Raw genomic sequence first — 27,262 nt, 5'->3', positions numbered from 1 at the left:
AGATGAGCTTGGAATATGTGGCTTCCTAAGTGCTAAAAGTGCAAGGTTTCCCTAAGTAAGTTAAATGGAATGTGGGTCCAGGATACTATGAAAGTTCCAGGAGGTTACTGAATTAGGGCCCAATTGCAAAGAATGCTGTGTACAAACCTCACCTCCCTCCAAAAAATCAAAAACAAAACCCTGACTGTTGTTGTAATACCTAGATTTACTGAGTCAGCACAAGACAGTTTCTAGAATACCTTAGTGGTTATCCACAAGCTATCACTTTCCCTAAAGCATCCTGGCACCTTTGAACTCCATCCAGCCACCCAAGTCATATATGGTGAGGACCACTGAAGATCTTATTCATCATATTAAAAAGTTGTACCAATCTGAAAGGATTGGATGCACTACATCCCAGGCTAATGAACATTTCAGGTCATAGCTAAATAAACGCTTACAGATTAACCAAATAAAATATATTAAAGATAGTACTGGTTAAAAGTTCAATAGACATATGTACAGCTCCCAGATAATTTATGGCAGAGATGGTGAGCTTTATAGTTGAAGTGTACAGGTTGGACCTTCCTTTTCCACCATCCTCAGGACCTGACTTCTTTTGAAAGAGGGAAATTGCTCGATTAGGGGAGGTTTCTTGCCACTGGTCTCCTAGGATGCTGTTCCTCCTTGCAGCTGACTCCACTCCAGCCTGCAGGGTATGGATTTGGGTTCTGGTCCGCTGGGGCTCCCTGGGGATGGAGCTACTGAGCTGCTACATCCCTGCTTCTCTCCTGCTCAGCCAGTGCTCCCCAGGGATGGGGCTTGCCAGCTGCCCCGTTTTTGCCATGGTTTGCCAGGGCTTACCAGCTGCCCATTTTTGCAGCTGGATCTCCCACAACTGTCCTGCCTGGCCAGGGACTCCCCAGGGTTATGGCTCACTGGTCCTGCTGCTGCCCTGACTGGTCAGAGCTCCCAGCCGGTTAGCACTTTTGGGGGCTGGGACTTTCTGATATCTGCTAGATTAGAGTTCTGTATTTTGGAGGTTCAACCTGTACTTATGGGCTAGGTCTATACTGGCAGCACGTGTACACTGGCATGTGCTTTTGCGCAAGAGCATCTATGGTAGTGTGGGTGCTCTCTTGCGCAAGAAAGCTCTGATGGCCATTTTAGCTATAGGGGTTTCTTGCGCAAGAAATTCATGTTGCCTGTCTACACTGGCCTCTTGCACAAGAACTCTTGCGCAAGAGGGCTTATTCCTCGTTGGGAGAGGAATAACTCCTCCAGAAGAAGCCCTGTTTTCTGACGCTGTACTGTAAATTTACTTGCACAAGAACGCAAGTGCAGTGTAGACACACGGCAAGTTTTTGCACAAGAACAGCTGTTCTTGTGCAAGAAGCCACCAGTGTAGATGTAGCCTTAGAATTTAGTCCAAGGTCCAGGATGTTCCAATGTAGGGCTGGGATCTCAATCCTCATGGCTTAGGCTTCCCCTGCATGAAACCTTAAGCAGGTCTGAGGTAAAAAAGATCAGGTTCTATGCTTCTCTTCATAATTCAGAGTATTTGTGTGAACAATAGGCAATCCTAGACACATCCAAATGTACCTATTAACCAAGCATTACTGTTAATTATTTATACAGATTAACATAAGACAAATGCTTTCTGACATTTGTAGGTAATTTGCTATACACTTAAAATAGATTGCATAGACAGAAATTGGTTGGTTAGCCTCTAAATATATATAGGTAAACACTGGTAGATAAAGTTTAGGATTTTGTATGTTCCTAAAGGTTGCATTTGTGTCACTTATCCTGAAGGATGCTTAACCCTTTCTGGACACTTATACATAATATAAGATTTATTGAAATTATATAACTGTGGTAGCAATAATGATTTTGCAATATTTTATCAAACACTGCCACTGTATTCTGCAAAGGAACACTGCCTGTACTTGTGCTGTGGATCAGGGATACTACATAGCCCAAAAAGCAGAACATAGTATAAAATGCACGGCACTTGAGAGGTAAGGCATGAAACACAGCAAAAGGCAACTGAAGCCAAGGTAAGGCCAAAATATTCTAATTTGCCAATTTATTAATGACCTACAATTGAAGAGAATGCAATACTGGAATATGCATTATGGGTTTTGTTGCACTATACTTGGATGCACAGACACTCTTCTTGTGTATTCTCTAATTTCTTTAGATAAGCTTCAGTAAAATGTTGATATCTGTTATCAACTGCTGTCTTTGGAACAAACTGTTTTGAGTGGCAGTCATACCTAGTCAGAGAATTGCAGTCCTCAGGACTCCACGTCCTATAATGCAAGGGTCACGAGTGCACTCATACCTCAGTGATCTGGAATTGGCATGGCTCATGCGAACATTAGAGTAGTGTTCTAAGATGCAACTAAGAGTTCTTCCAGGAGCTTTCCTCTTTCACAAACATGTCAGGCTTGTAGAAAATCCAGCCAGCTGCCTTTTTTTCCAGTTCTTGGCTGAGGTCACCTCCTTTTCCCAACCTATATGTAGATTAGGTCACAATGAGTATTTGTACAGAACTGGTATTCTGATCAATATTATACAACAGATAACTCGTTGTAGCACAGGGCTAGCTCTGGAAATGAAGGTGCAAAGTTAAGGAGCAACAGGCTATCAAAGAGATGAGTGTAGTCTGAGAAGAGTGGTTTGTGTGTATTTATTATGACACCGCTAATTACTAACAGGCTTGGCAAGCTGTATCTGTGAATAAGGATGGAAACCCATTCTGAGTGACTGACCAACCACATATTCTGAGAGTACCAAAGAGTCCTGGCCAGGTGTGTGTCCTCTTGTGATAGGCGCTATACAAAGACAAGGTCATCTTTAAGCAGAGTAAAGACCAACACACACAAATAACTATTAGAAACTCAAAACTATTAACTTATGGACTCCCCCACTTTAAACAACCGATTTGCTCCCTGATGAAGAAATTACCAATTGAGTTCATTCTTGTAAACTTAACAGCCAGAGGGTTTCAAAATTACTAAATACCCCTTTTGCAAATATTTACAGGGTGCACCTAACAGCATGGGAGAGATCAAGTCCACCTTTACCAATCCAACAATCTGCTTGTTACCTGTCTGTCGAACAGAATCAGGAAGGTCAAAGATATCTAAAGACACTTCCCAGAGAGTTATTAGATAACCCGACTCATCCGCTTAGGGATGGTGTTTCAGGTTGGGACCCCTATTCCGTATCTGATCACCGGCAGAGTGTCAGCGCTTAGATTGAGATGGCGCGTGAAATAAAAACTTAAGACTTGGGTTTTCAGTGATAACCACAAGACTATATTAAGTGAATTAAATTTAACAAACAGTAAAAATTTGTAAAAGATGGTATACCTCTAATTAATGAATAAGGGGGCAGTCCCCTATTAAACTACATGGACAAGAAGGGGAAGTCCCTCCAGGTCCCTATTCCTACTTACAGAGTCTACGGCGATGGGAGGACGATTGAGGTGGTGCTGGCGACCTTCAATCCCTTGGCTATTTGAAAGCCTCAGGAGAGGAACGACCAGGCGTCCCTTGCCGGCTGTCTCTGGGTCGAAGCTGGCGACCTCAATCCGTCGGTCCTTCCGGACCTCAAGAGAGGAACAGCCAGGAGTCCCACGAAGAGCTGGGTAGAATTGCGGGCTTCACCTTCCATGAAGAGCGATTCTTCAGGCCCTTCGGTGCCTCTGGAACCGGTGATGGAAGCTAGACTCCGTCTCTACCTATCTTAACCTTAACCTAAAATAAAACCCTAAGCTAACACGCGACGCGCCCGACGTACAGACTCGACGACTGCCGAAATGCTTTGACCCGACGCAGCCTGACGAACAAACACGACGACGTGAACTAACCTACCTAATTACTAAACTAACTAGTCCTAACCTAAGTGAGAAGGTCTGGCCTTCCGTCAGCCTAACTCACAGAAAAATACTAGATTATATAGACTGGAGGGAACATAGCCTTCCGCTAGCTTCTCCAGATAAACCTTTACAAGACCTTTTGCATACGCTCACTCACTCTCTAAACCTAAAGCCTAAGCCCGACGCTAACGATGCCCTGATCTCAGGATAAGCCCGAGGACCAGAACGAACCATCGTTCGGTCAGACCTTTTATAACCTGGCCTCATGAATATGCATAGGCCGCAATGGTTTAAAATGATTGGTTGTCAAATGATGCACCTGGAGCGTGGTACAAACTGATAGGTTGGTTTTGGAATGCTCATGCATATTCATAACCTATGCAAATCATACCCAACAGGTAAGTGAGTGTTTAAAATCTAACAGTTACCTGTGGACGTGTTAGAATGTAGATCTTAAATGGATGACATTAGAGAGAATGTTCAGATACAAAATGGAGTTTTAGGCTCCATTTTGTAGACTTGCAGAATTTCCTCATCTTTAAGTTTACAGGTTCAAACAAAACAAATTAACCTTGACATTTAAAAGATTATCAGCCCCAAACACTACATAGAGGTTCCCATGGTCCAATTCATATTATCCAGATATTATACATTTGCATTTCTGCCTTACATTTCCCCTCCTTGATGAATGTCTGACGGGAAACGAAGATGTTCATCACATTACCTTAAGCAGCAGTAAATGCAAATACTTCTTCATGTACTCTTGGGCGCGGACAACAGATGTAACAAGTTAACAATATGGTGTATACGGTCAGGATGGTGACATACATAACGATCAGGCTTAATGGGTTGGTAAAAATAGATCTCAAACTAATGGAGGATATGTCTCTGAGCACATCTCCAAAAATCTTAGTCCACAAGGTTTCTTTTATGTGGATCTTTTTACCAACTTGTACAATCTGTGCAGCTGAGTGTTGGACAACCACATGTACTTTTTCACTGATATTTTTAATGTCTGCAATGATCTGTTGTAGATCGGGATGTTTCATCATAGCTTTAATTGCAGCTATCTTTGGCCCTAATGACATCGGTGTAATGGTATCAATAACAGCATACCGTACTGTTATGTCCTCGTAGTCAGCATTTATTAATTTAACATTAATGTCACACCCCTGTATTTCAAAAACTTTACACAAACATAAATTACTTAATTTGGGCATGGCTACTTTGTAAAATTTATTTACTATGAACGAGGGACATAAACTTCTCATGCAGATACAATGTTGGTTAATCTGCACGACTACAGACCGGTTGTTACCGAGAGGGGTTAGATGTAACTCATAATTACACTCACCTTCCGCTTCATTTAAGCAGAGATGACCTTGAGTCCATAGACTAGATGTGCATACATAGCCTAAATGATCTTGAGACAGCATGCTTGCATATTAACTATTTCAAAATCGCCATCTGAGCTTTGATGTACCCAAGCTCGATTTATAATCGGCATCATCACTGAACCCTTTACGTTCAGTCCAAGCGTGGCTATTGGGTACACTAGATCTTTTTGTGCACTTACGACTGTTAACAATACAATGTGTAGCACATCATATCTTGGATCATATTCGGAGTGTAACACGTTCCAAAGGTCTAGGTTCTCCCTTTCAAAAGGTGTTGACACTTTCTTTAGCAAGGTGGCAATTTCCACAGGAAGATAATGCTAATGCATCACGGATGATACTTCGTGATAAATCGAACAACATATTTTGCATCTGAATGCAAGCCAAAGCTAACGCTGTATCGTTTATTATCACTTGCATACCGGTTAACATTTTCAAGTGATCTTCTTCCTGTGAATTGGCCCATTTTGGCAGTAGATCAGTCAATTTTAACTGCACCTTGTCTAACCCTAGTAGGGATTCTTCTAAGGGGTGTACCAGATCTTCGGTACCTGCTGTCAGTCTGGCTAAACTTTTGGATAGGCATGCATTATCAGTGGCTGAGGCAACGCCCATGCCAGCACCAACTCCACCTAAAACCTTGGCGGCAATATCCCTCTTGGTACGTGGTGGTGAGTTCGAGATAGTGATCAACTGCAACCACTTATACCAGCCTTGTACCAATGGCTCTACAAAAGGTTCACATCGGTTATTTATATCAGCCGTGTTTGATGAAAGCGGTACGTGTACCCATTTTACATGGTATTCAGGTTCAATTAATACCTGACGAGCCATATTGGTTTTAACTACATACGGACCAATTTCGTGTTTTTCGGGCTCTTCGGCTACTAAGATTTTAACTGGGAATTTTGCACCGAAAATTCCTAGCACATTCCAAGTGCCGGATTCAGTTATATTATCGACGAATATGCCCGTGCAGACATATCTAGCGGGTTGCGGATCTCCTTTACAACTTGGCGAGGCTTTAAAGGAACTCACTCGCTGTGGTGATTTATTTTCCACACATGTCATGGGCACAGATTGTACTACCTTTTCAGGGGACACGACCGTAGCAGGTGCCGTTTCTGTGGCAAAATGATCGTGATAGAATTTGATCACCCACGTTATTCGTCCAGGTTTTATGATTGGGCGGTATAATACATCCAGGTACACCCAGGTAGATCCCTTCCACTCAGGGACTAGCACCTTACAATTTGTGAGGCACCGTCTCTCTCCTTCATAAACTGGTTGTGCCATGGATTCATTGAGGCATAGGTGGGGATTATTAAATATCCACCTGCACTCTTTACGAAGAGGGCTAGTATACACAGTCATGTTTAACCACCCAGGGATATGAAAAGAATTTTTCCATGTGTCATCCTTACTCATTACGAAATATAATAAAATATTTCCTTCTAGCTCATTTCTTATAGTAAGGTGACAATACTCCTGATACTGTTCTACATGGATGGTAACCAACTGACTGCGGAATACTGGTAACTTAATCTCCCACCGCTGGCTATTTGAAAGCAGTGGTTTATACGTCTTTGCGGATATTATCTCCCTGTTATACACCAGATCTTTAGACTGGAAGTGTGTCCAGACAAATCGTTGTGGCACCATTGTGTCGTATGTGTTTAGCACCGGTCGTGGAATACTCCATTCCCCTAAAGGGCGGTCACCAGCACGACATCTCCATAGTTCATTTTGCATGAATGTTAACCCTTGGAGATATGCCCCTATGGTCGATCCATCCTTTTGTTTAAATATGTGTCCGCCTAGGTCTACCCATTCTAGACTATGGTCACCTTCTACTAACTTTCGTATAGTGCCAGATCTTAACTTAGTTGTTACAGGACTAGAATTACTATCTATTACTACACTGGTAAGGATTAAACTTAACAAATAAAATAATGTCCTCATTGTGACGTGCCACTCCTAAATAAGACAAAATAATACATATATATTAATGATCTTGTTTTCTTGCAGATGTTGCACCCTCCTAACTATCTATCTATCTTCTGGTCTAGCTCGTCTCCTAATTTCCTTTCCATTCTTTTAATTGGCTCACATGAAACCATTTAAGGATCTTCCTTTTCCTACTGACTATTTCCACCTGATATACGGTGGGTCCAGCTTTGCTGACGATATAACACGGACCCAACCATCGCGGGCTCAAAGGATGGCTCTTTTCACTGAAATGTCGGTACATGATCTTACTTCCGACTTCCCAGTCTTGAATCTTAAAATCTCCTGCAAGTCTTTTATCCATTTTCTGGATATTGCCCTTTAGTGTTTGCGCTACTGTGTGCTGTATGTCGGACAAATTATTCAACAATTGCTGCAAATACTCAGCTACTTTGATTTTTGGTTGAAAGTCATCAGGAGGCACCCCTCCTTCGATCCACCAGAGCTCGGGCGTCTTCATAGGTCGTCCGAAGAGTACTTCATGAGGAGAGTACCCAGCGGATCCCATAGTGGATCGAGTAGCCATGAGTATAAGTGGGAGATGAGTATCCCACTGTTTGCCGGATTTTTCGACAACTTTTCTTAATGCAGTTTTCAACGTCCGATTTGTTCGTTCAACCAGCCCAGATGACTGTGGGTGGCCTGCAATATGGAACAGCTGTTTAATTCCTAAAGCAACACAGAGTTGTTTAGTGATCTCTGCAGTGAAATGAGATCCTTGCCCACTATCTGAACATTCTCTCTAATGTCATCCATTTAAGATCTACATTCTAACATGCTGTCAATGCAGGAAGACCTGTGGCTGGTGCCTAAGCAAATATATGGAAGTGGGTCTGATCTCTGTGGGGCAATGTGGAGGAAGAGCAAGTCCTGTCCCTGTCTAACCCAGCCAGGAGAAGCAGCTAGGAGCTCCAGCAGGAGCACACTCAGCTGCACATGGGAGATCAGAGCCCAACTCCATGGACCAGCTGCATGAAGTTCCAGGGCTTCTGCTCCATTCCAGAGTTTCTTGCAGCAAGGGAAGATACCCAGAAGTGGGTCTGACTTTTCCCCCCTGCTCTTCCTGAGAGTAATTGTGCAGGGGAAGAGGAAGTCCCAATCTTTTCCCAGACTGGAGGATACTAGCAGTTGAAGCCAGGTGATAGGAGGAGCTTGTCTGCTCTCCTCCACTAGCTAGATTTCATGGGGAGGGAGGAGTTAATTTTAGTAGGGCAAAACCTATCACTCCTCCTCAGTCAAGCAACAGCTAGTCATAGCCAGAAATGTATCTTCTGTTGCCAAATTTCCTTTTCCCATTTAACATGACTTTCTAGCGGAACCATTAGCATCACTGGGGGAAAATACTGTCCCAGAAATATGGGGGAGGCTCATGAGTCATCACTGGGGATAAGACTTAACTTTCCATAATGTTGGTGGTTGCTCTCAGTTGCTTTCCTATTTCTGGGGGGTGGGGTATCCTTAAGGGTAGAGGGTCCACCATGTGTGGATTTGGTAGTGACTTTCTGATGTTTCCTTTCTAATGGCACTCCTGCGTAGGCAAGAGGTTTTTGTCAATGTGGCGGGGTTCATACACTAATGTCTAACAGGCAAGGTGAGGTACAGGATGGTGGAATTCACCTCCACACACCTCAGTTACCTTCAGCAGAACTGGGAAGGTATCTATTGGTTTAAGAGGGGGCTGCTGAAGACCCTAGCCCAGTACAGTGCCCCTGAGTGGCGCTGGTGGACTTTCTGAAAGGGTGCACTTGGCACTACCGGGAGCCAAGCAGGGCAGGGGTGGGAGTGCCGGGGTGCGTGAGGAAAATGTGTTTCCCTGCAGCGCTTCCTCCTGCGACAGAGCTGATTTTTGCAGCGTGTTCCCAGGACCGTGCGGCGCTGCCTTCCCCTGGATGCTGGTGCGGTTTTATCCGGGAAACAGCTCGCTGGCTTCTCCGCCTTGGACGCCTCCCCAATTACACCAGCAGCTCAGGCCGTCGGAGCAGTCCCGAAGCGGAGGAGACTAGGGATTTCCCCAGCGCTTTCCCGCTGCCTCCCCCTCTCCAGACGTGGCTCCCCCGCCGGCTTTGGGCCCTGAGCGACCGTTTGCCCAGAGAGCGACCGACTCCGCGAGCTTCTCGCCAGGGACCGAGCTGGCGGCCGAGCGGCGCCCTACCCGGGGAGCGCCGCGAGACTCCCACGCGGCAGCCCGGAGCTCCCCGCTGTGCTCGCCACGCCCGCCGCCAAACCGCCACCTGCCAACCGCCACTTTCAGAACCAGCTCTGGACAGCGCCTTCTCCGCTCACCCGCTTCCCTGTGCAAGTATCTCCCATTGGCTGGAGCTTCGCGGCGATCCGGAGCGCTGATTGGCTCACTGAGCTGCCTCTCAGAGCTGGAGGGTGGTTTTGAGGCGGGAGCACGATGTGGCTCGCGGTTGAAGTCTCTTTGAAACGTTTGTCGTTTGTGGACGCCACCTCTGTCACCCAGCCATTGGCGGAGCGATCAGCTTCGGACTTCTCCCATTGGAACACAAACCCTGCCAATCTTTCCCCGTGCTGTGAGGTGGGCGTGGAGTAAGGGGGGAGACGAGAGGGTGTGGCTTGACGGAAGGTGGAGCTTAGAGAAGGAGGTGGGCATCAGTGGGCGTGGCTAAAGCAGAGGCGTGGCTGCTAAGGGTTGGCCGAGGGGCGTGGCCATCGGTGCGGGGGCGTGCCTAGGCGAGGAGGCGGGGCCAGGCGGGGAGGGGGGATCCGCGCTGAGATTGCCCTTGTGTCTAGAGCTGGAAGCGGCTGGGAGCGGAGCAGCCTTCTCGTGAACCAAGGCGGGCGGGCGGGCGAGCGCGCGCGGCTGGCAGCCTCCTCCGCACCCAGCAGCGCCAGAGGGGGGGGCGGGTGCCCGGCACAGCTGCACGGGGAGGAGGGGAGAGAGACCTGCCCAGCGCCAGAGGAGGAAGGAGCCGCCTCGCCACCCGCCCCCGCGACCCTGGTCCTCCTCCTCCTCACCCCACTGGATACGGCGCAGGCAGAGGGAGACACTGCGGCGGAGGCGGCGGCGGAGGCTCCTGCTGGGGGAGAGAAGCGCCCGGAGAGAGGCGGCCGGAGGAGGCTGCGGCGGGAATCTCTGCCTGGCGCCCACCCAGCCCGAGGGAAGCCCCCCAGGATGCGGCTGAGACCCAGCGCCCTTCTGCGCTTCTACAGCCTCTGCGGGCTCCTCATACAAGGTACCGCCCCCAGCTCCGTCCCGGGGACCCCGCCGCGAGGGGGAAGTGAGGGCGGCCGGGTGGAGAGCCCTGCCCTGCACCCCCGTCCTGCTCCTTCTCCCCCCCCCCCCTTCGCCGCTCCTGGCCCCCAGCCTCCCGCCCTCCAGCCGCGCAGGAGGGACGCGAAGCGCCTCCCGAACCTTAATCCTCCTCCCCCACCAGCCCTTCAACTCCCCGGAACCTTCCCTCCCGTCCACCCCCTGGCCCCCAGGCAAACGTGCCTTTGGCTGGCAGAGAGAGGGGGAGCCGCCGCCGCAGCCGAGTCCCTGCCGCGGGAGCGTGGCTCCTAGCGCTGCCTCATTGGCATGGGCGAGAGGCAGAAGAGAGAGGCTCGGTGCCGGGCTCGCACGCAGGCAGCGAGAGGATTTACTTTTATTTATGTAGGGGGGGAACCCACCCTGGAGCAAAGCCAGGTTTCCGAAACCTCTGTGGCTCCCGGTTTAGCTTATGCCTTGCAGCCTGCCGCTACTTTCCAGACTCGGGTCTTTGGGGTGGGCTTTCTCCCCCTCGTCTGTCCTCCCCCCCAGCATCATCACCACCTCTCGCCTTCATTAATAGGAGCCTTCCAAGTGAAAAGTAACAGCCGCTGTGACTGCAGTGGAGGGAAATCTACAAAATACTATTATCATGCAAATGAACAGTGTGTGTGAGGGGTGGGAAGAGAAGCCCCTCCCCGCTCTCGAAACCTTTCCTTATTTTGGGGAAGGCAAGAGGAATATCAATGGCACCGGATGGAGGAACCGGCTGTTGTGGGGAGGAGGAGGATGTGGCCGTGGTGCTGGAAGGAGAGTAACCAGGATCTTTCGCTCCGGTTGCAGCGTGGGGGAGTCCGGGTTTGGTCGGGTCCCCCCTTCCGCTTCCCCCCCCTCCAGCTGATTGGGGCGAGAAGTTGCCAGATACACTAGTGCGTGTGGGTGAAGGAGGCTGAAGTTCCCCCTCGCCAAAAGCACCCCCGGAGGCCTTTACGGGATTTAAATGAGGTCAATGAGCAGTCATTCAGCAACTTCCTCGCCTTCACCTTTTCTTTACGATGGCTGCAGGGAGAGAAGCATCCCGGCCTTTCTTGTATCGGGGTAAAGGAAGGGGAAGAATCACATGAACTAAGTGACCTTGTGGGATTTTAGTTCTTCCCTCGTCTCATCCCTGTGACATGTTATGTGAAGTTGGTTGTATTTTCAAATCTCGTTAGTGAGCATCCTGTGCCGAGGTCTCCAGAGAGGAGATTAAATTACTTCCCTCCCCTCCAACAGCAGAAGTCATCTGCTGGGCGGCTGAAATAAACGCATCTGCTTGTATTTCTTCTGCATTCACTAACCTGCAGGCTGTACCCACTTTACCTTCTGAGGAAGTTGTGTTTAGCGGTGATGTTGAAGGGAAGAGGGGATTAAATTAATCTGGTGACTGCAAATGATGGTTGTATAGTGTTTGTTTTCCTTACGGATCTGTATGAGTTGCCCAGTACGTCAATGCACAAGGCGCTCCTGTGTTGATGCTATAATGCAAGATTTATTTGAGCATGTGTGCTGGGCTGCATCGGGGGGTCGAGGCTCTCGTGTGCCTTTACGTTGCCCTGTGAATTGTCAATTCATTGCGCTGCAAGGGGAAGGGGGTGAGTGGGGAAACCTGTCTGGACTGACTTTCTCTCGCCAGTGAAATCAGGTTTGCTGCTGGAGGAGAAGAATTTGATCTTTTTCTTAAGATGTAATCAGATGCATTCAGTACATCAGGTTTTTAAAAGCAAATGGTGATGTAAAAAGTGGTGGCTTTCACAACAGCTTGAGTGTGCCAGGGAAAATGCACTAGCGCAAGCAGCATTGGGTTTAAATAAACAGTGCATAAAGAAAGGTGTATTCTGACTGAAAGCAGCCAAATTGGGCCTGCCCTTGTGGGAAAGGAAGGGGTTCCTTCTTACTACTATCTGGCTCTCTCCCACACTTATGACATGTTTCCATGTTTTTAACCTCACATTTGAGTTGTAATTGAAAGGGGGAGAATGTCAATCCCTTTTTTTCCCCTCAAGTATTCACCTGCTTACCTCTAGGTGAGCGCTTCTTCAGGAGGCATTTTTCCTGGATGCCACCTTGAGATGCTTAGGAATGACAACCATGTTTCTGGAGTATGTCTGAAACATGAGTAATATACATTTATCCTTTGTTTCTTTTAGTAAGATTAAAAGAGGAAATTACTGAATTTTTGCGAGGAAAATATCTGTACAGTGATGGTTGAGTTTCACTGAACACTGTTGCTCCACTCCACTTTATGTTGGTACCTCATACATTTTGTTTACACAGTTGTACCATGTAATTTGGTACAGTTAGTGAGCACAGTTAAGTATATTAGACATGCACATGTGAAGCTGCCAACAATAAATAAGTATGTAAAAGTAGCTTTTTCCTATTTGGCTTGCATTGCTCCACAAAGCTGTTAAGCAATTCAATGGATTTGTTCAAGTTTCCTCCTTTTGGGCCTTAGGATACTCAGTTTTCCTCTAGTTGATTAGATGAATAAAAACTTTGTCCAGTGGATTTCAAACATTTCTGACTTCAGGTTGTGAGGACTTCATTTCAATGAAATTTAAACTAATTAAACTTAAAGACTGTGCCATGTAGGCATACTTACATGTCCCAAATGGGAGTGTGGCTTTTGGGGCATTGCCTTTTAGGCGCCTCAGTTTCAAAAATAGTCCTGGGTACTGATGAAGCACTGGAAATAGGAAGATGGCAACAAATAATGGCTATTGCATGAAATAGCATTAGAATTAAGCAGCTAATTAAGGTTTGTTTTTGTTGTTTGCTCTTTTCTGAAACTTTCATGGTATTACTGACTTACTGTGGGAGGGTAGATCTGGTGAGAGGAGTAATAATATGTTGAGGTTAGAAGCAGTTTGTCAGATGAGTTCAGAGATGTGAAACTTGAAGTTATTCTCTTTTGCCCTTTCTAGTGGCTGATGTGGAAACAGTACCTTCTATAGTTTAGAAACCCTAAATTTAAGTAGTCATTACAGAAGCACTATTACTATATCCCAAGGGGCTAAATTGTTTAATTTGTTCATAATGATACTTGTCACATTTTGCTTTAACTCTTCCACTAAATTAATTTAGCAATATTATTCCCTAAATGTAAAAAGTTTCCAGTCTGCATTTAAAACATCTAGGGAGTTGAAATGATGCCCTCTAATTGATTTTACTTAAAAACCAAACAGTGTATTGTAAACACTTCAGGTGTGTGAAGCTATAATATTAAAGACTATTTTACAGTATTCTTTGTATAAAGAGTTGGGTTAGGATTATCCCAGAATGTAGCTGCTATAGCCCCCTGCTGTGTGATAATGCAAATGGCATCTAATATCTTAATGTGCTCTGCTTCTGAGAACACTGTATATCAGTTTGTGATACTGAAAAACTACTTTCAGTACATCAGTGCTAACACTAGACAAACGTTTTCAGGGCAGTTACTAAAAATGCTTGAAAGTAATAATGAATTGCTGTACCTTAAATGACACTGGATAGACTACTAGAAGCCTTTTTTGTCAGAAGTTGTGATAATTGAAACATCTTATCATTGAAGATGATAGAAAACAGCTTGCTGGTAAGGACATCTTTATCATGAACACAGATTTGTTTGTAAAAAAGAAACACAAGAAGTCCCATGTTGACTGACAACTTGCATTCATGGAAATAGTTAAGCTTCAATAGCTAATAGTTGGTTGGGTAGGTAAGTGGTTTGAAAAAAATAACTGCAATTTTTTTTATGTGAAATCACTATTTTATACCTGTATATTATGCATAATTAATGCTCATTCAACCAAGTAAAATTATAGACTGATATAGAACTGGCAAACCTATAGCACATAAATATGTTGTAAGGAACAAACACACACTTTTACTTGTCACTTGTACTGATCACACAAATTAAGTCATAAAATGGGTGTCTAGCCACAAGCATATTGGTTCAGTACAAATTGGATTGTCTGATTTGTAGAAATTGTTACAAAGTCTGTTTTGGTGCACAGGGAAACAAGGTAACAGATTATAGGCTTTTGGTTTTGATAAATACTTCATACATTAATTAACATTATTAATCAAGTCAATAAGCATGATGTACAGCTTTCTTATGAGTGTGACTAGTTTAATCAAAGTTTTATTGCTCTACACCAAAAATTCTTTTGGTTTAATTTATGTATGAGATGTCTAAGTTATGAATATTACCTAAGTTCCTTCAGAACATGGTTCTAAGTATTTAATTGGGGAACTACACATTGACACATCTTCTTGGGGTATAAGGACTATAAGGACTATAGCATTAGGACCTCAATAGAGTTTTGTGACTTACACCCTATTAAAATTCTTGCTCCTTACCTCATTCTAAAAACTTTACATTTTTATCAAGTTCTTCATGTCAGTTAACTTGAACATTGTTTAACAATATGCAATTGCTACTTTCCTCCCTAACACTATTTAATAGTGGACCACCTGTTCCAGCTTATCATAAAGCAAGTATCCACACAGAACAAGAAGCCTTGATCAGGAGACCCTGGCTATTGTACCAAACCACTAGTCCTTTTTAATTGAAGTACATTGGCTGTCTTGTTGGGGGCAGTGGCTGAGGGGTGTTGGTATGCATGAGATGGAGAATTTAAGTCTGTTAGTCTCCTTTTCAGCATTAGTTTTTCACCATTATAATGTATACATTTTTAATTCTTACATGATCCTACATTCTAGTCACTTCTGGCAAAGACTGACAACAGCATTTACTTGTCGTTGTACCTGTTTGTTCAAGAGATGATAGATAGTAATGTTAGAGAGAAATTCAAAGTTGTGGCCTGAGTTTCTCTAAATATTTCTGCATATGAAATGGTGATCAAGCAACACTTTTATGCATGCTTTCTGGAACCTTCTGAGCTCTGTCAGTGGTTAGTAGAACAGCTTTATAGCTAGGACTAGAGTGGCCTAAACTCTACCAGAAAAAATTTGGCCCTCTTTAAGACAATAGAAATAACCGGTAGTAATTATCTCACAGTAAGAGTTCTAATACAAACCTTTAAGAATTCAGTAGACTTTTATGGTTTGAATTTTGGAACAGTTCTTATTCTGTGGAATTGAAATTAAATTATGGTTATAAGGTATGACTAAACATCCTGAGAGAGCTGACGGATAGTGCCACCAACCTTTATAAATGCATAAAATGTAAAAAAATCTAAACTAGTGCAGATAGGAGATACTGACAGGCATAGGGCCCTATAATAGTGTTTCTCAAACTTTTTTATAAAGTGCTTCTTTAAATTTTTTAAAAAATTAAGTACCTCCCAGTTTCTACAGTTTTCAGACACACAGATTTTTTTTTTCTGCTGTTGCGACACATTTGTTTAAACAACTTAATCGTAGCTGGGCAGGTAATTAAATTTTTAGGGGTTAAAAAGTACAAAATAATGAAGTGCTGTAAAACTTAAAACAAATTCAGTTTTCTCCAAATTTAAGTTGTGTTGATATACCCCCCCAGACTTTTCTTGAGTACCCCTAAGGATACTTGTACCAGTGGTTGAGCAACACTGCCCTTAACATTTCATTTGTAAGGAAAACACTTAGAGGACTTCAGTGTACACATCCCTTATCCTTGAAAGGGTTTTACTGTACATCTAAAAATACATAATGAAATGTTTTAAAAATGTCTGTATAGAACCATATAGTATCAAGCCATTGAATAGCCATGCAAAGGTTCTTAAGGATTTCCCTATTTTCTACTTTCATCTTTTTTTGTCTTAGAAAAACCCCTTATTTCTTAAATAGATATCCATATAGTCTGAAAATATGTGTCTTTATGTTCATCTGCAGTAGGCTTAGACTACATCCCTCTGTCAGCAGAGGGATGTAAATGAAGCACTTTGAAAGTGCAAATGAAGCCGGGATTTAAATATCCCGTGCTTCATTTGCATAATCACGTAATGGCGCTCCTTTGAAAAAGTGCTATTTTGAAATTGAAACTGCAGTCTAGACGTGGTTCTTTCGAAAACAGGGCACTTTTTTGAAAGATCCTGTAAACCTGCGGCCCCATTTTTGAAAGAACCATGTCTGGACTGTGATTTCAGTTTCAAAATAACGCTTTTCAAAATAACGCCATTACATGATTATGCAACTGAAGCATGGGATATTTAAATCCCGGCTTCATTTGCACTTTCGAAGTGCTTCAACTTAGAGTGGATGCTTTATAGTGCAATACTGAGAGGAGGTGGAGGTGCTCTAATAAAAATTGGTTTATTTGGGGAAATGTGCGGAGGGGGTACAAAGTCCAGTAAATAAGCAGTAATACTTGAAAACATGAGACATAAGCCTATCCTGTTCAAGAAATCCACTACATTATCTCTTGCAGTGCCGAGTGTCTCATTGTTTAAAATGTAATCTGTAGATCTTCTTAAAGAAGATGCAGAACTAACATGAAACTTCTTACAGTATGTTGCAATCCTTGTATGTTAAATTGAAGTGAACCTTTCTCTAACCTAATACAGCTCTGAAAACACTTTGTGTGTGTGTGTGTGTGTGCGTGTGTGTGTGCGTGTGTGTGCTGTATTTATAGTGGGGAAGGAAATATATATTTTCTTCCTTTTTCCACAACCATACCCCTGCCAAAAAAATCTCATCTCATTCCTGTTGAGGGACAATAGTCTACATGTTTCTGGTCCAGTGATGTGCTCTACATTTGATTGAAGAGAGTAACTGAGAGGAGGTTTATTTTCTTTTTTCCTTTAGCCAGGTATTGAACATAATGCTTGCTTGATCACAAACCCTGGCTAGTTTTAAGAATTAAGTAATTAGAAAGCTAGGAAGTAGTCATGGCTTTCACACTTAAAAATAAGCACGCCATTGTTGAGAGAAAGTATTCTGATGTCATGTAAACTATACTTTTTTTATTCAGTAGGCTAAATTTCATAGATGTAATTTTCCCCCCACTTACCCAACACTACTGCAGATGGGTTTTGTTCCAGTTGTGGGTTTGTTTCAGTGTTTCCTTTTCCAATGTTTTATAGAATGTGAATTTTTAAAGTGGCTTCAGACCTGAGAAGTAACATACAACTTGTAACTGTGTATAGCAATGTCTTAATCTTGTTGACCATAAAATAGCTTGTTTTACTTAATTTTTGATACTCTGCCACCGTAATGACTATATGACTAAACTTTGAAATGTAATGTGTATGCTATTATGCTGGTTAATGATCTCTATATCCTTGAAAGAGTAGTACAAATAAAAATTCCCTTTTCTCTGGTGCATTTATATTAATTGTAAATGGACCTGTCAGACTGCAATTGATACAACCTAGCAAAATTATAAAGTATTTTAAAAGATTTTTTTATTAGTTAGACTTGAGTTTCAGGAAATAGTGGAGGAGACATACAATTTATTTAACGACTCATGTTGAGATTGAACAAAGCTTTACAACAATTGGCAACATCACATGTCAAAATTTAAAAAAGAGTGAATAGCCTTAAATTGACTTCTCAAGCGGCGTTTTACTTGACCTATCTGAAAACTCTTCTGTTAACAGCAAAAATACTTGGCTATTTTGTGTGTATGGTGTAATTGCATTTTTATCCTTAAGTGTTGATAATCAATTCTTCTGAGGCTAATGATAAGCAGTTGAATGGCTTATGTAGAGTGATCCCCTCTAATGGGGAGAAATGGGTGGGGAGGAAGACCAAGGAAAAATGAGGCCAGATTCCTGTGATTCCAAGCATAAAGATCCAGGTTATATCTGAAATGTAAACTAAATATGTTGTATATTGAGTAAATGATAGCATTGATTTTTATAGATACAATAATAATTTTGTTCTTCTTAATTAAAATGGAAGTTCTCTATATAAAGCTGATCACTGTCAGTATACAATAATCCTTAAATTGTGGATATCGGTGCAGGTTTATAATGCATTACACTATGCATTTCTTTCTATTTTCAATTTGCAGGCGTGTCAGGCAACAAACCAGCATAGATACTACTTTGATCCAGCTGTGCTGGCAAGCCTTAACTCTACTTCTGCTTAGCAAAGCTCTACTCTGACAGCTCAAAAAAAGGTGTCTGATTGACAGCTCGGAGGAAAATATAAGGCCAAATTAACTCACAGTAGCAGTTACAGTAGACACTTCAGGATAAATATCTGAACAAATGGAAAATACCACACTGACCTACATGTGCTGGATTATCTGTAACTTGACCTGCTTTCATTCCTGCCATGCTAAGTAGAAGGAGACTGCTCTGATTACTCCCTAACCAGGGAAAAACCCATCTAGTTGAAGCAGAAGCAATCCGTTTTTCAGAATTATGTAGGATTTCTGAGCACTGGCCTCTTTATTTAAAAAAAATCAAAAACGTCAGCTGTGTAGGTTTGATAATTGATAATTGTAATTTTTGACCATTTAGATAATCAGTTGAATATGGCTGTATAATAAAACATTCAAAAGTAGCACTGATGGATATTTTAAAGGAGAGAAATTACTGTTAATACAATATTACTAACCAGGAGAAATACAAAAGCTTCAGTTAAAGTTGCTTCTTTGTAGGAATTAAAACTGGTTATTCAGAATCCTTTGCAATTACCCTTCATTTCTATTTCCACCCATGATGGCTTTTTCTCTTAAGGTGTGTCTACACTGCGGGGCTTAACTCAAAATAAGCTTTGCAAATTGAGCTACGTCAATTGTGTATCGTATTTCAAAATAGCTTATTTCGAAATAGGGAGTGTCTACACAGCACTTATTTTGAAATAGATCACTCTTCCTCTGACTTCGATTGTTCCTTGTACAATGAGGGTTACATGAGTTGAAGTAAGAAGTCCTCCAGCTTGACAGTATTTTGACATGATTTCATTTGGCTAATCAATTGGTAATGCTAATGTGGAGGTGCTGTGTGTGTGTGTGTGTGTGTATATGTGTGTATATATATATATATATATATATATATATATATATATATATATATATATATATATATATATATATATATATAAAGCTTAGTTTTTAGTTGCAGGAGTCAAATACATAGCTGCATGCCTTTACTTCAGTTTGGTGTATCAACATTATACACTTCCTAATATGCATCTATTTCTAGAGGAAGAAAAGAAATTACTGGCTCTTCTACTGTCTAAAGAAAAGCAAATACACTGTTCAGTTTTGTCTAATGCTAGGTTGAAACCTTTCTTCTTAGGGTCAGCTGTGCTGAGAAACTTACTTTATGGTTCAAAATATAAATAGTGAAATGTTGTACTGCATCTGTTGACAAATTGAGAAACTCTAAAGGCACTGACTAGAGAGAGTCACTGAACAGTTTACTAATCAAGGATTAAACACGATCTGTAAATCTGCAACAAAGTCCATAAAAAGACTATAATTTACAGTGGTACTTCCCTCATCTTGGGCCTTTCATTAGCATCTAAAATCACTGCAACTGGAAATTAAAGATTCTGTCTTTATAATGATTGGGGAATGTTCAACATTCAGATATTACTACAGTAGTTGACTAAAAATGGAACTGAAAGTGTATTAGCGTAAGTATATTATTCCGGTTCCCCTTTCAAATCGTACATTTTGTTGAACACACAGATGAAATATAGGCACACTTAATGCTAGTATATACATGTACTGGACTGGTGACAGCTGCTTTCCAAATCTATAGGGACTAGCAGGGCCTGGGAACAATACTACTGACCTAGCAGCAACCTTCATTCCTATGAATGGATATGTACAGGATCCAAATGGAGTTGCTCTCACCCTCAGTCAAAAAAAAGTGCTAATGTGGAATCTTTAACATGTATAATGTAATGGTGGGAGATTATTTTTTGCAATTTACGTAAGATTACGGAGACCTGCCAGCCAACCAACTATTTTGGCTGATTAAAATGACAAGAAGGCGTCTACTTTGATACCTTTTTTTTGTGTGCTTCCACAGTGTACCGGTCCCCCGCCCACCACCACCACCTCTATCATAGCTTTGGAGGCTACACACTCAGTATTTTTCTATCCAATAAAACCAAAGCCTGGTATTTGATACCTGATGCAGAAGTCTTAATTTGACAAGTCAGAAATGCAACCCAAACTTATGTTACAAAAGCAAATGAGAACTAATATAATATTCTATATCTGTACTATTGTTCAAATTTAAAATAACTTGTACAAATTGTAGGCGAACAGCTTCCTAAGAGAGGGCAACATCAACATTTTCTGTTAGTTAAAATATTTTCCTATTGGTATATACGGTGGTTAATTTTAAATCAGTGATTCAAATAACTGATTTAAATTACATTTTAAAAATCAGCAAGCAATAAACCTTTATTTCAACTATCTGCTTCAATTGTTTTGTTTATGCATTATCTAAATTTTTCCTAAAGTTTGATTCTCACTGGTTGCTAGATATTAAATCTTGATTGGCAAATAAATAGCCTTTTAGCCTTAGCACTGCTTATGTTAACCAGTATGATATACCATAACTTCTAGCTAATCGCTATTTATGCTATTCAGAGCTTACTATACATTTATACAGATTAATTTTTACATTTTATTATAATAGAAAATAGTAAATAATGCATTTTTTACTTTAGATTTATGATCTGTGCCAAGCTCAACTAGGATGGAAATTCAGTTACATTAAAAATAAAATTCTACATTTATTAGAAACATTAAAATTTACCAAAGTTATCGAAACATGATTTGCATATAAAAAGAAGCATTCACTATATATAGTGACTGAATTTTATGCACTTCATGAATTCAGAAACTGTGGATTTTGCCTTCTCACACCTAATTTTTATTTGTAGCTTGAAAGAGGAAAAAAAATGTCCTGGTCTTAGAATTCCTGTTAGGTCCCAGTTTTGAAGGAACTCATTGAACTGACATAGTTGAATAAACAGGACAATGAAGTGGCTACTGATTTTGAGATCTGGTTAAGCACTTTAACAAACTCCAATTTCAGATACAGAGCCAGTGGCCCCAAATAAAATGAGATGTTTAGCATGGTCCCAGCATTATCAGTTCCAGCTGTTGGCCCTGAAAAATATTCTTGAAGGTGCTCCTAGAATAATCTATCACTTCTTTAATCTGTCCTTCCTGAGGTACATTCTCCAGCATAGTTTAGGAAATACCTGGAGGACATAGACATGTCTTTTTGGACAAAATATCTTTTTATTAACTAAACTAATAATCTCTACTATAGTGTAATCTAAAATCATGAATTAGGTACACATCCCTCATTACATATTAAAGAGCAGTCAGACATAATAGCAAAGTTTAAATTGTGCATTGTCACAGATGGCCAGCCAGTCTGAGACAGACTTTAACTTAAAGTATAGAAATTGTACATAGGGAAATCAGAATTAACATCCTATCTCAGACATACACATAAGATTCTATACTGTACTTATGCTATACTGTAATTTAAAATGAACAAGCTTAATTGATGACACTGCATTGTATATGACTCCCCCCCCCCCCCACAAAACATACATGTATTATTTTAGTAAGGTGTACAAATTAACTGCTTCCAAAATACTGGGAAACACATTCTTGCAGTAAGGTGACTAATCTCTCACTTTATAACAAACCTATGTAATATCTTGTAATTTAAGTTATTTCAGTAAAATCTAGAGAAAATCAATGGATAATGGATATTTGAAAACATTTATATAGGGAACTAGGTGGTGCTGTTCTTTCATCTTTCTGTCTTAGGAATTCAGCTAACAATTGTCTCAGAATATCAGAGTTTTTCTACAGAGGAATTTAGCTATACAACACATTTATTTTAAACATACTTAAGTCAGATAAATATTTTCTAGTTAACATTCAACTTAGCGTTTACAAAAAAGATTGTCCAAAAACTTCTTCAGCTAACTAACTTGGCTTATAAGTTAAAACAGCAACTAAACACCTGCAGTTACTTCATTTTTCTTGATTTCCTAATTATGGAATATTCTTTAGCATCACTTTCAATCCACTTACTTTTACTCAGTACTGTTCTGTCAGACTAATTTGTCATGCATGATTACTGAAAAATGACTCAAATTTCTCTGTAACCCTTCCGCCAAGCCGGGTTCAATATCTAGGGGTCCATCTCACACAGAACCGGCTTGAGACCCCACCTAGTAGCCTGGGAAATTCATACACCCCTGGGCGCCTCTGAGAGGCAATGCTTCCCCACTTGCAAGCACAGAGTCTGAGTGTAGAAAAGAAACTTTTAATGAAAGAGAGAGAGGTCACATGGCATTATCTTGGGAAAATACCACAACCGAGTTCTTAGTCCCCCACCCCCACGAGTAACTGTCCCAGCTCAAAAAGGATTCTTTTGCCTATGAGGCTCACTAGTCCACCAAGGTAAGGGTTCCATTCACTTACCCAAACTTTCTCTGTACCCCATTTCAGACACCCCACTTATAGCTCTGTCCAGTCAGTGCAGACCCTGACACATCATCCAGATGACTCCCCTCCTTGAGCCTAGGCCATCTTTGTGCTGCTCCTGTAGTCCGCTGACTGCCGCCACTCCGCTAGCTGCCTGCTGCCGCTCCAGCAGCCACCTGCCGGTCGTTCTTGCCAACAGCTCCACTAGCCGCCAGCCGCCGCTCCTACCAGCCACCTGCTGGTTGTTCTCACTAGCCACTCCACTGGCTGCAATGGATCTAGCTCCCAGCCAAACCAGTGATTTCAACTCTTTAGCCACCACCTAGGCTGGCCAAAGATTCCAGCTTCCACTGGACTAGCAAAAAGACTCCTCATGGAAAGGGGCAGGTTGAACCAGTCTTACAGCTTACATCTGGCAGGCATGGAGTAGGTTGACTCAGCCCTCGAGCCCTTCCCCCCCCAACTCAGTTCACTCAACTCTGGCAGGGGGAGGCTTGTTCCTCTGAGACCTCTTACAATGATGGTGTCTCTCCTGCAAGCACTGGTGTCATATTTTACAGTTCCCACATTTAGGAGTAGCATGATTTGTGACCCCCACAACAGCCACAAATTAGTTACAATACACCACATTCCATTCCAACACTGATCCTCCATCAGCCCTGGCTGAATTCGATTTACATAGCCACACCTCGGATTCCTTCCCTCTCCTGACATGAGCTGTATTTACATATCGGCAATTAACAGTTCATTATCTTGCAGAGCTAAACACTTAGGCTATGTCTACAGTCGTGGCTTCTTGCACAAGTATGTCCGTTCTTGCGCAAGAATTTACAGAGCGTCTATACTGGCCGCCCACTATTATGCAAGGAAATTTACAGTACTGCGTGGTAAGAGAGGGGTTGTTGCACAAGAGCTACGCCCTTTAACAGGTGTAAGCCCTCTTGTGCAGGAGCTCTTGCGCAAGAGGGCAGTGTGGATGCTTGGCAGGGATTTTTTGCGCAAGAAAGCCCTACAGCTAAAATGGCCATTAGAGCTTTCTTGCGCAAGAGAGTGTCCACACTGCCATGGATGCTCTTGCACAAAAGCACAGTTCGCACATGGCAGCAAGACGACTTGCAGAAGAGCCCTTGCGCAAGATGTTCTTGTGCAAGAAGCCGCCCGTGTAGACATAGCCTTGGAGTGAGCATACCGCCCCCAGGGTAGCTCTCTCCTTCTAGCTGGCTGACAGCAAATAGCAATTCAGCCCCTACTTACATTTCTAATAACTTTAAAGAGGATTCTTGGCTTCACTAACTTTTTGGAATTTCTTTGATTATGCAACTGGATTGGCACTGAGGTGAGGAAAATTGGCTGCCATCTGTATTAGCAATATGAAAGTGTAAACATGTCCATAGTTAAATGATGAGCCTGGCCTAATCTGTTAACCTTCATAGTTACATGCAGGTCTCCTTCTCCCCCACCCCACATGATGCTGTCTATCTTAAAAGCCGGTCCCCTCTGGCTCCTTGGTGTCACCTGCCCTCCTCTCTCCCCAACAGCATGGAGGGGGGAGCAGGGGAGGCTGTGGCAAAGCAGTCTCTTTTCCACGGTGGCCCCGAGCTTTCTGCGGCCAGAGGTTGCTCTATGGGATGCAGAGCAGCCTCTGTTCACAACAAGCTTGGGCCTGACACAGGCAGAGGCTGCTTCTTGGCAGCAGCCCCTGTCTGTGGAGGGTCCGAATTCCCTGTGGACAGAGGCTTCTCCACATCCCACAGAACAGCCTCTGTCTGGAGGGGAATTGGACCCCCCACATGGACAGGGTTGCTGCCAACTTGCCTGCTGCATCTCTATCCAGTTTTTAAACTGGCTCCCCCCGCAGACCAGCTCTGCCTGCCATCCCTCGCTACTATCTCTGATTTAGAGGCAGCAATGTGGGATGGCTGGGGGCTCTGCTGTAGTGGAGCCAGGAGCACACTTGTTGCTGGCCCCACCCTGGGGACTATTGAATAGTCATGTAACCACTAACACTTCATGTGCTTACACAACTATTCAATTAAACATTATCAAACATCCCTAGTAAATGTTTAACTGCTGAAATTTTCAGTGGTTTCATGTTTACTTAAATAAACACATTTTAAGATCCCTAATTTGTATCATATCAACGTGTAAGGGTTTTTTTGTTTTAATGGACTTCACTCTTCAATTGTTTTTTCTTACCTGTATCAAATTTATGTAAGCATGATGTCATTTCAAAAAGTTTATTATGCTGTATTATGGAATAGTTAACATTGGAAATCTGGGAAGAATATGGCTTTCTCACCATATTTAGGCAGGTGAGAGAGATGCTTTATGTTCACTTCATGCATTTTATAGAAAAGTGTTTGAGGAGCAAGATTTACTGCAAATTATTTAGATTTAAATAAACAGCAGCGATAAAATCTAAGGAAGACATGCATCACTATACTAACCAATATTAAATCAGTCATTCACTGCTGGTTTACATGTGCACTATTCACTCAAAAACAATAGGGGACCCTTAATCAAGTTGAAGAACGAGGTATACAGATAGATCGGAATGGCTATATAGTTCGAACTATCTAGCCCGTGCCGCGTGTAGCCGCGCGGCACGGGGTTCGAACAAGCCGGCTTTTAAAAATGGCGGAGCCGGCTTTATGCTAATGAAGCCCGGGAAATTCAAATCCCGGGCTTCATTAGCAAGTTCGGTATGCATACATTACCCCCCTAGTTCGAACTAGGGGGGTAGTGTAGACATACCCTACATCACTGTTCTGCATGTCCCTATTTGTAAATTCTTTTAGGGTTTTTTTTGAAAATTTGATAATTACAGTTTCAAAAGTAGAGAACTAAATTCTGATAGCTGCAAAAAGCTTTTATCTTCATTGTTGTTGTTGACTTCTTTTGTTGTTGACCTGGGTTTAGCGTAACTCTTTGCTAAATTAAACAAATGGAACTCTGTTGAACCCTGTGCATGGCTCTACTTAGTGCATGTGGCTAAATAGCTTCCAGCCTAATTATACCAGTTTTCTGTTACCCTGGTCATTCCTTAGCTCTGTTGAACATGATATGATGACATTGTTTGTGCATTAATGGCAAACAATTAAGTGAAAGCAATTTGTGAGAAAGCAGTATGGACTGTTAGTCTACGTAAGATTATGAAATCATTTTTGGTTTTGTGCAGGATTGATCATGCATTAAACAGGAGTGAGTTATCCCATTACCTCTCCATTGAACTTGTGATGTTGGAGAGAAAAATGCTTGAACAGGCAATTGCCCAAAATACTATATAAAGTTTCTTTTTGTTAAATCTACTTGTCAAAGATTGCAAGAATACTTAATATTGCAACATTAGACAGAATGTTTGTCTTGTCACAAGTTACACTGGACAAGAGTCTTAAGAGGTAGCAAGAAGGCAACACTTAAAATGTCACTCTTATGGCTCACACCTTATCATAGAATCTTCGGACTGGAAGGGACCTAGAGAGGTCATCGAGTCCAGCCCCCCGCCCTTAACGCAGGACCAAGCTCCGTCTACACCATCCCTGACAGATGTCTATCTAACCTGTTCTTAAATATCTCCAGAGAGGGAGATTCCACCACCTCCCTTGGCAATTTATTCCAATATTTGACCACCCTGACAGTTAGGAATTTTTTCCTAATGTCCAATCTAAACCTCCCCTGCTGCACTTTAAGTCCATTACTCCTTGTCCTGTCCTCAGAAACCAAGAGGAACAAATTTTCTCCTTCCTCCTTGTGACACCCTTTTAGATATTTGAAAACCGCTATCATGTCCCCCATCAATCGTCTTTTTTCCAAACTAAACAAGCCCAGTTCATGAAGCCTGGCTTCATAGGTCATGTTCTCTAGACCTTTAATCATTCTTGTCGCTCTTCTCTGTACCCTTTCCAATTTCTCCACATCTTTCTTGAAATGTGGCACCCAGAACTGGACACAGTACTCCAGCTGAGGCCTAACTAGTGCAGAGTAGAGCGGCAGAATGACTTCACGAGTTTTGCTTACAACACACCTGTTGATACAACCTAGAATCATATTTGCTTTTTTTGCAACAGCATTACACTGTTGACTCATATTCAACTTGTGGTCCACTATGACCCCTAGATCCCTTTCCGCCATGCTCCTTCCTAGACAGTTGCTTCCCATCTTGTATGTATGGAACTGATTGTTCCTTCCTAAGTGGAGCACTTTGCATTTCTCTTTATTAAACTTCATCCTGTTTACCTCTGACCATTTCTCTAACTTGCTAAGGTCATTTTGAATTATGTCCCTATCCTCCAAAGAAGTTGCAACCCCACCCAGTTTGGTATCATCTGCAAACTTAATAAGCGTACTCTCTATCCCAATATCTACATCATTGATGAAGATATTGA

At 42.4% G+C, this 27,262-nt stretch overlaps 2 protein-coding genes across 7 annotated transcripts in view; one reads left to right on the top strand and one right to left on the bottom strand.

Annotated features, from left to right (window-relative positions):
* Positions 1 to 1,389: 1,389 nt before the first annotated feature.
* On the bottom strand, positions 1,390 to 10,010 carry LOC102460450 (uncharacterized). Of its 3 annotated transcripts, none has more exons than XR_012897727.1 (2): positions 3,446 to 9,543; positions 1,390 to 2,498 (listed from the first exon to the last, which is right to left on the bottom strand). XR_012897727.1 is itself a non-coding variant. In XM_075909628.1 (2 exons), exon 2 carries the CDS (start codon positions 7,225 to 7,227, stop codon positions 5,530 to 5,532), a length of 1,698 nt encoding a protein of 565 aa, XP_075765743.1. In that variant the 5' UTR covers positions 7,228 to 7,914; positions 9,556 to 10,010; the 3' UTR covers positions 3,102 to 5,529. The 3 variants fall into 3 exon arrangements, 2 of the variants coding, with proteins under 2 accessions (XP_075765743.1, XP_075765735.1); XM_075909628.1 differs by lacking the exon at positions 1,390 to 2,498 and adding an exon at positions 9,556 to 10,010 and having other exon boundaries at positions 3,102 to 7,914; XM_075909620.1 differs by lacking the exon at positions 1,390 to 2,498 and having other exon boundaries at positions 3,102 to 7,914; positions 9,425 to 9,543.
* A 32-nt stretch (positions 10,011 to 10,042) lies between these two features.
* The window catches only part of CADM2 (cell adhesion molecule 2), a 1,012,793-nt gene continuing 995,573 nt past the window's right edge, over positions 10,043 to 27,262 (top strand). For all 4 annotated transcript variants that reach the window (XM_075909639.1, XM_075909649.1, XM_075909633.1 and 1 more), the window contains exon 1: positions 10,043 to 10,469. In XM_075909639.1, the coding sequence (XP_075765754.1) occupies positions 10,409 to 10,469 (61 nt within the window). In that variant the 5' untranslated portion in view covers positions 10,043 to 10,408. The remainder of the gene's footprint in view (positions 10,470 to 27,262) is intronic.

This window comes from Pelodiscus sinensis, chromosome 1 (assembly GCF_049634645.1).
Source record: "Pelodiscus sinensis isolate JC-2024 chromosome 1, ASM4963464v1, whole genome shotgun sequence".
Classification (NCBI taxonomy): Eukaryota; Metazoa; Chordata; order Testudines; family Trionychidae; genus Pelodiscus; species Pelodiscus sinensis.
This window is presented reverse-complemented; position numbering and strand designations above follow the sequence as displayed.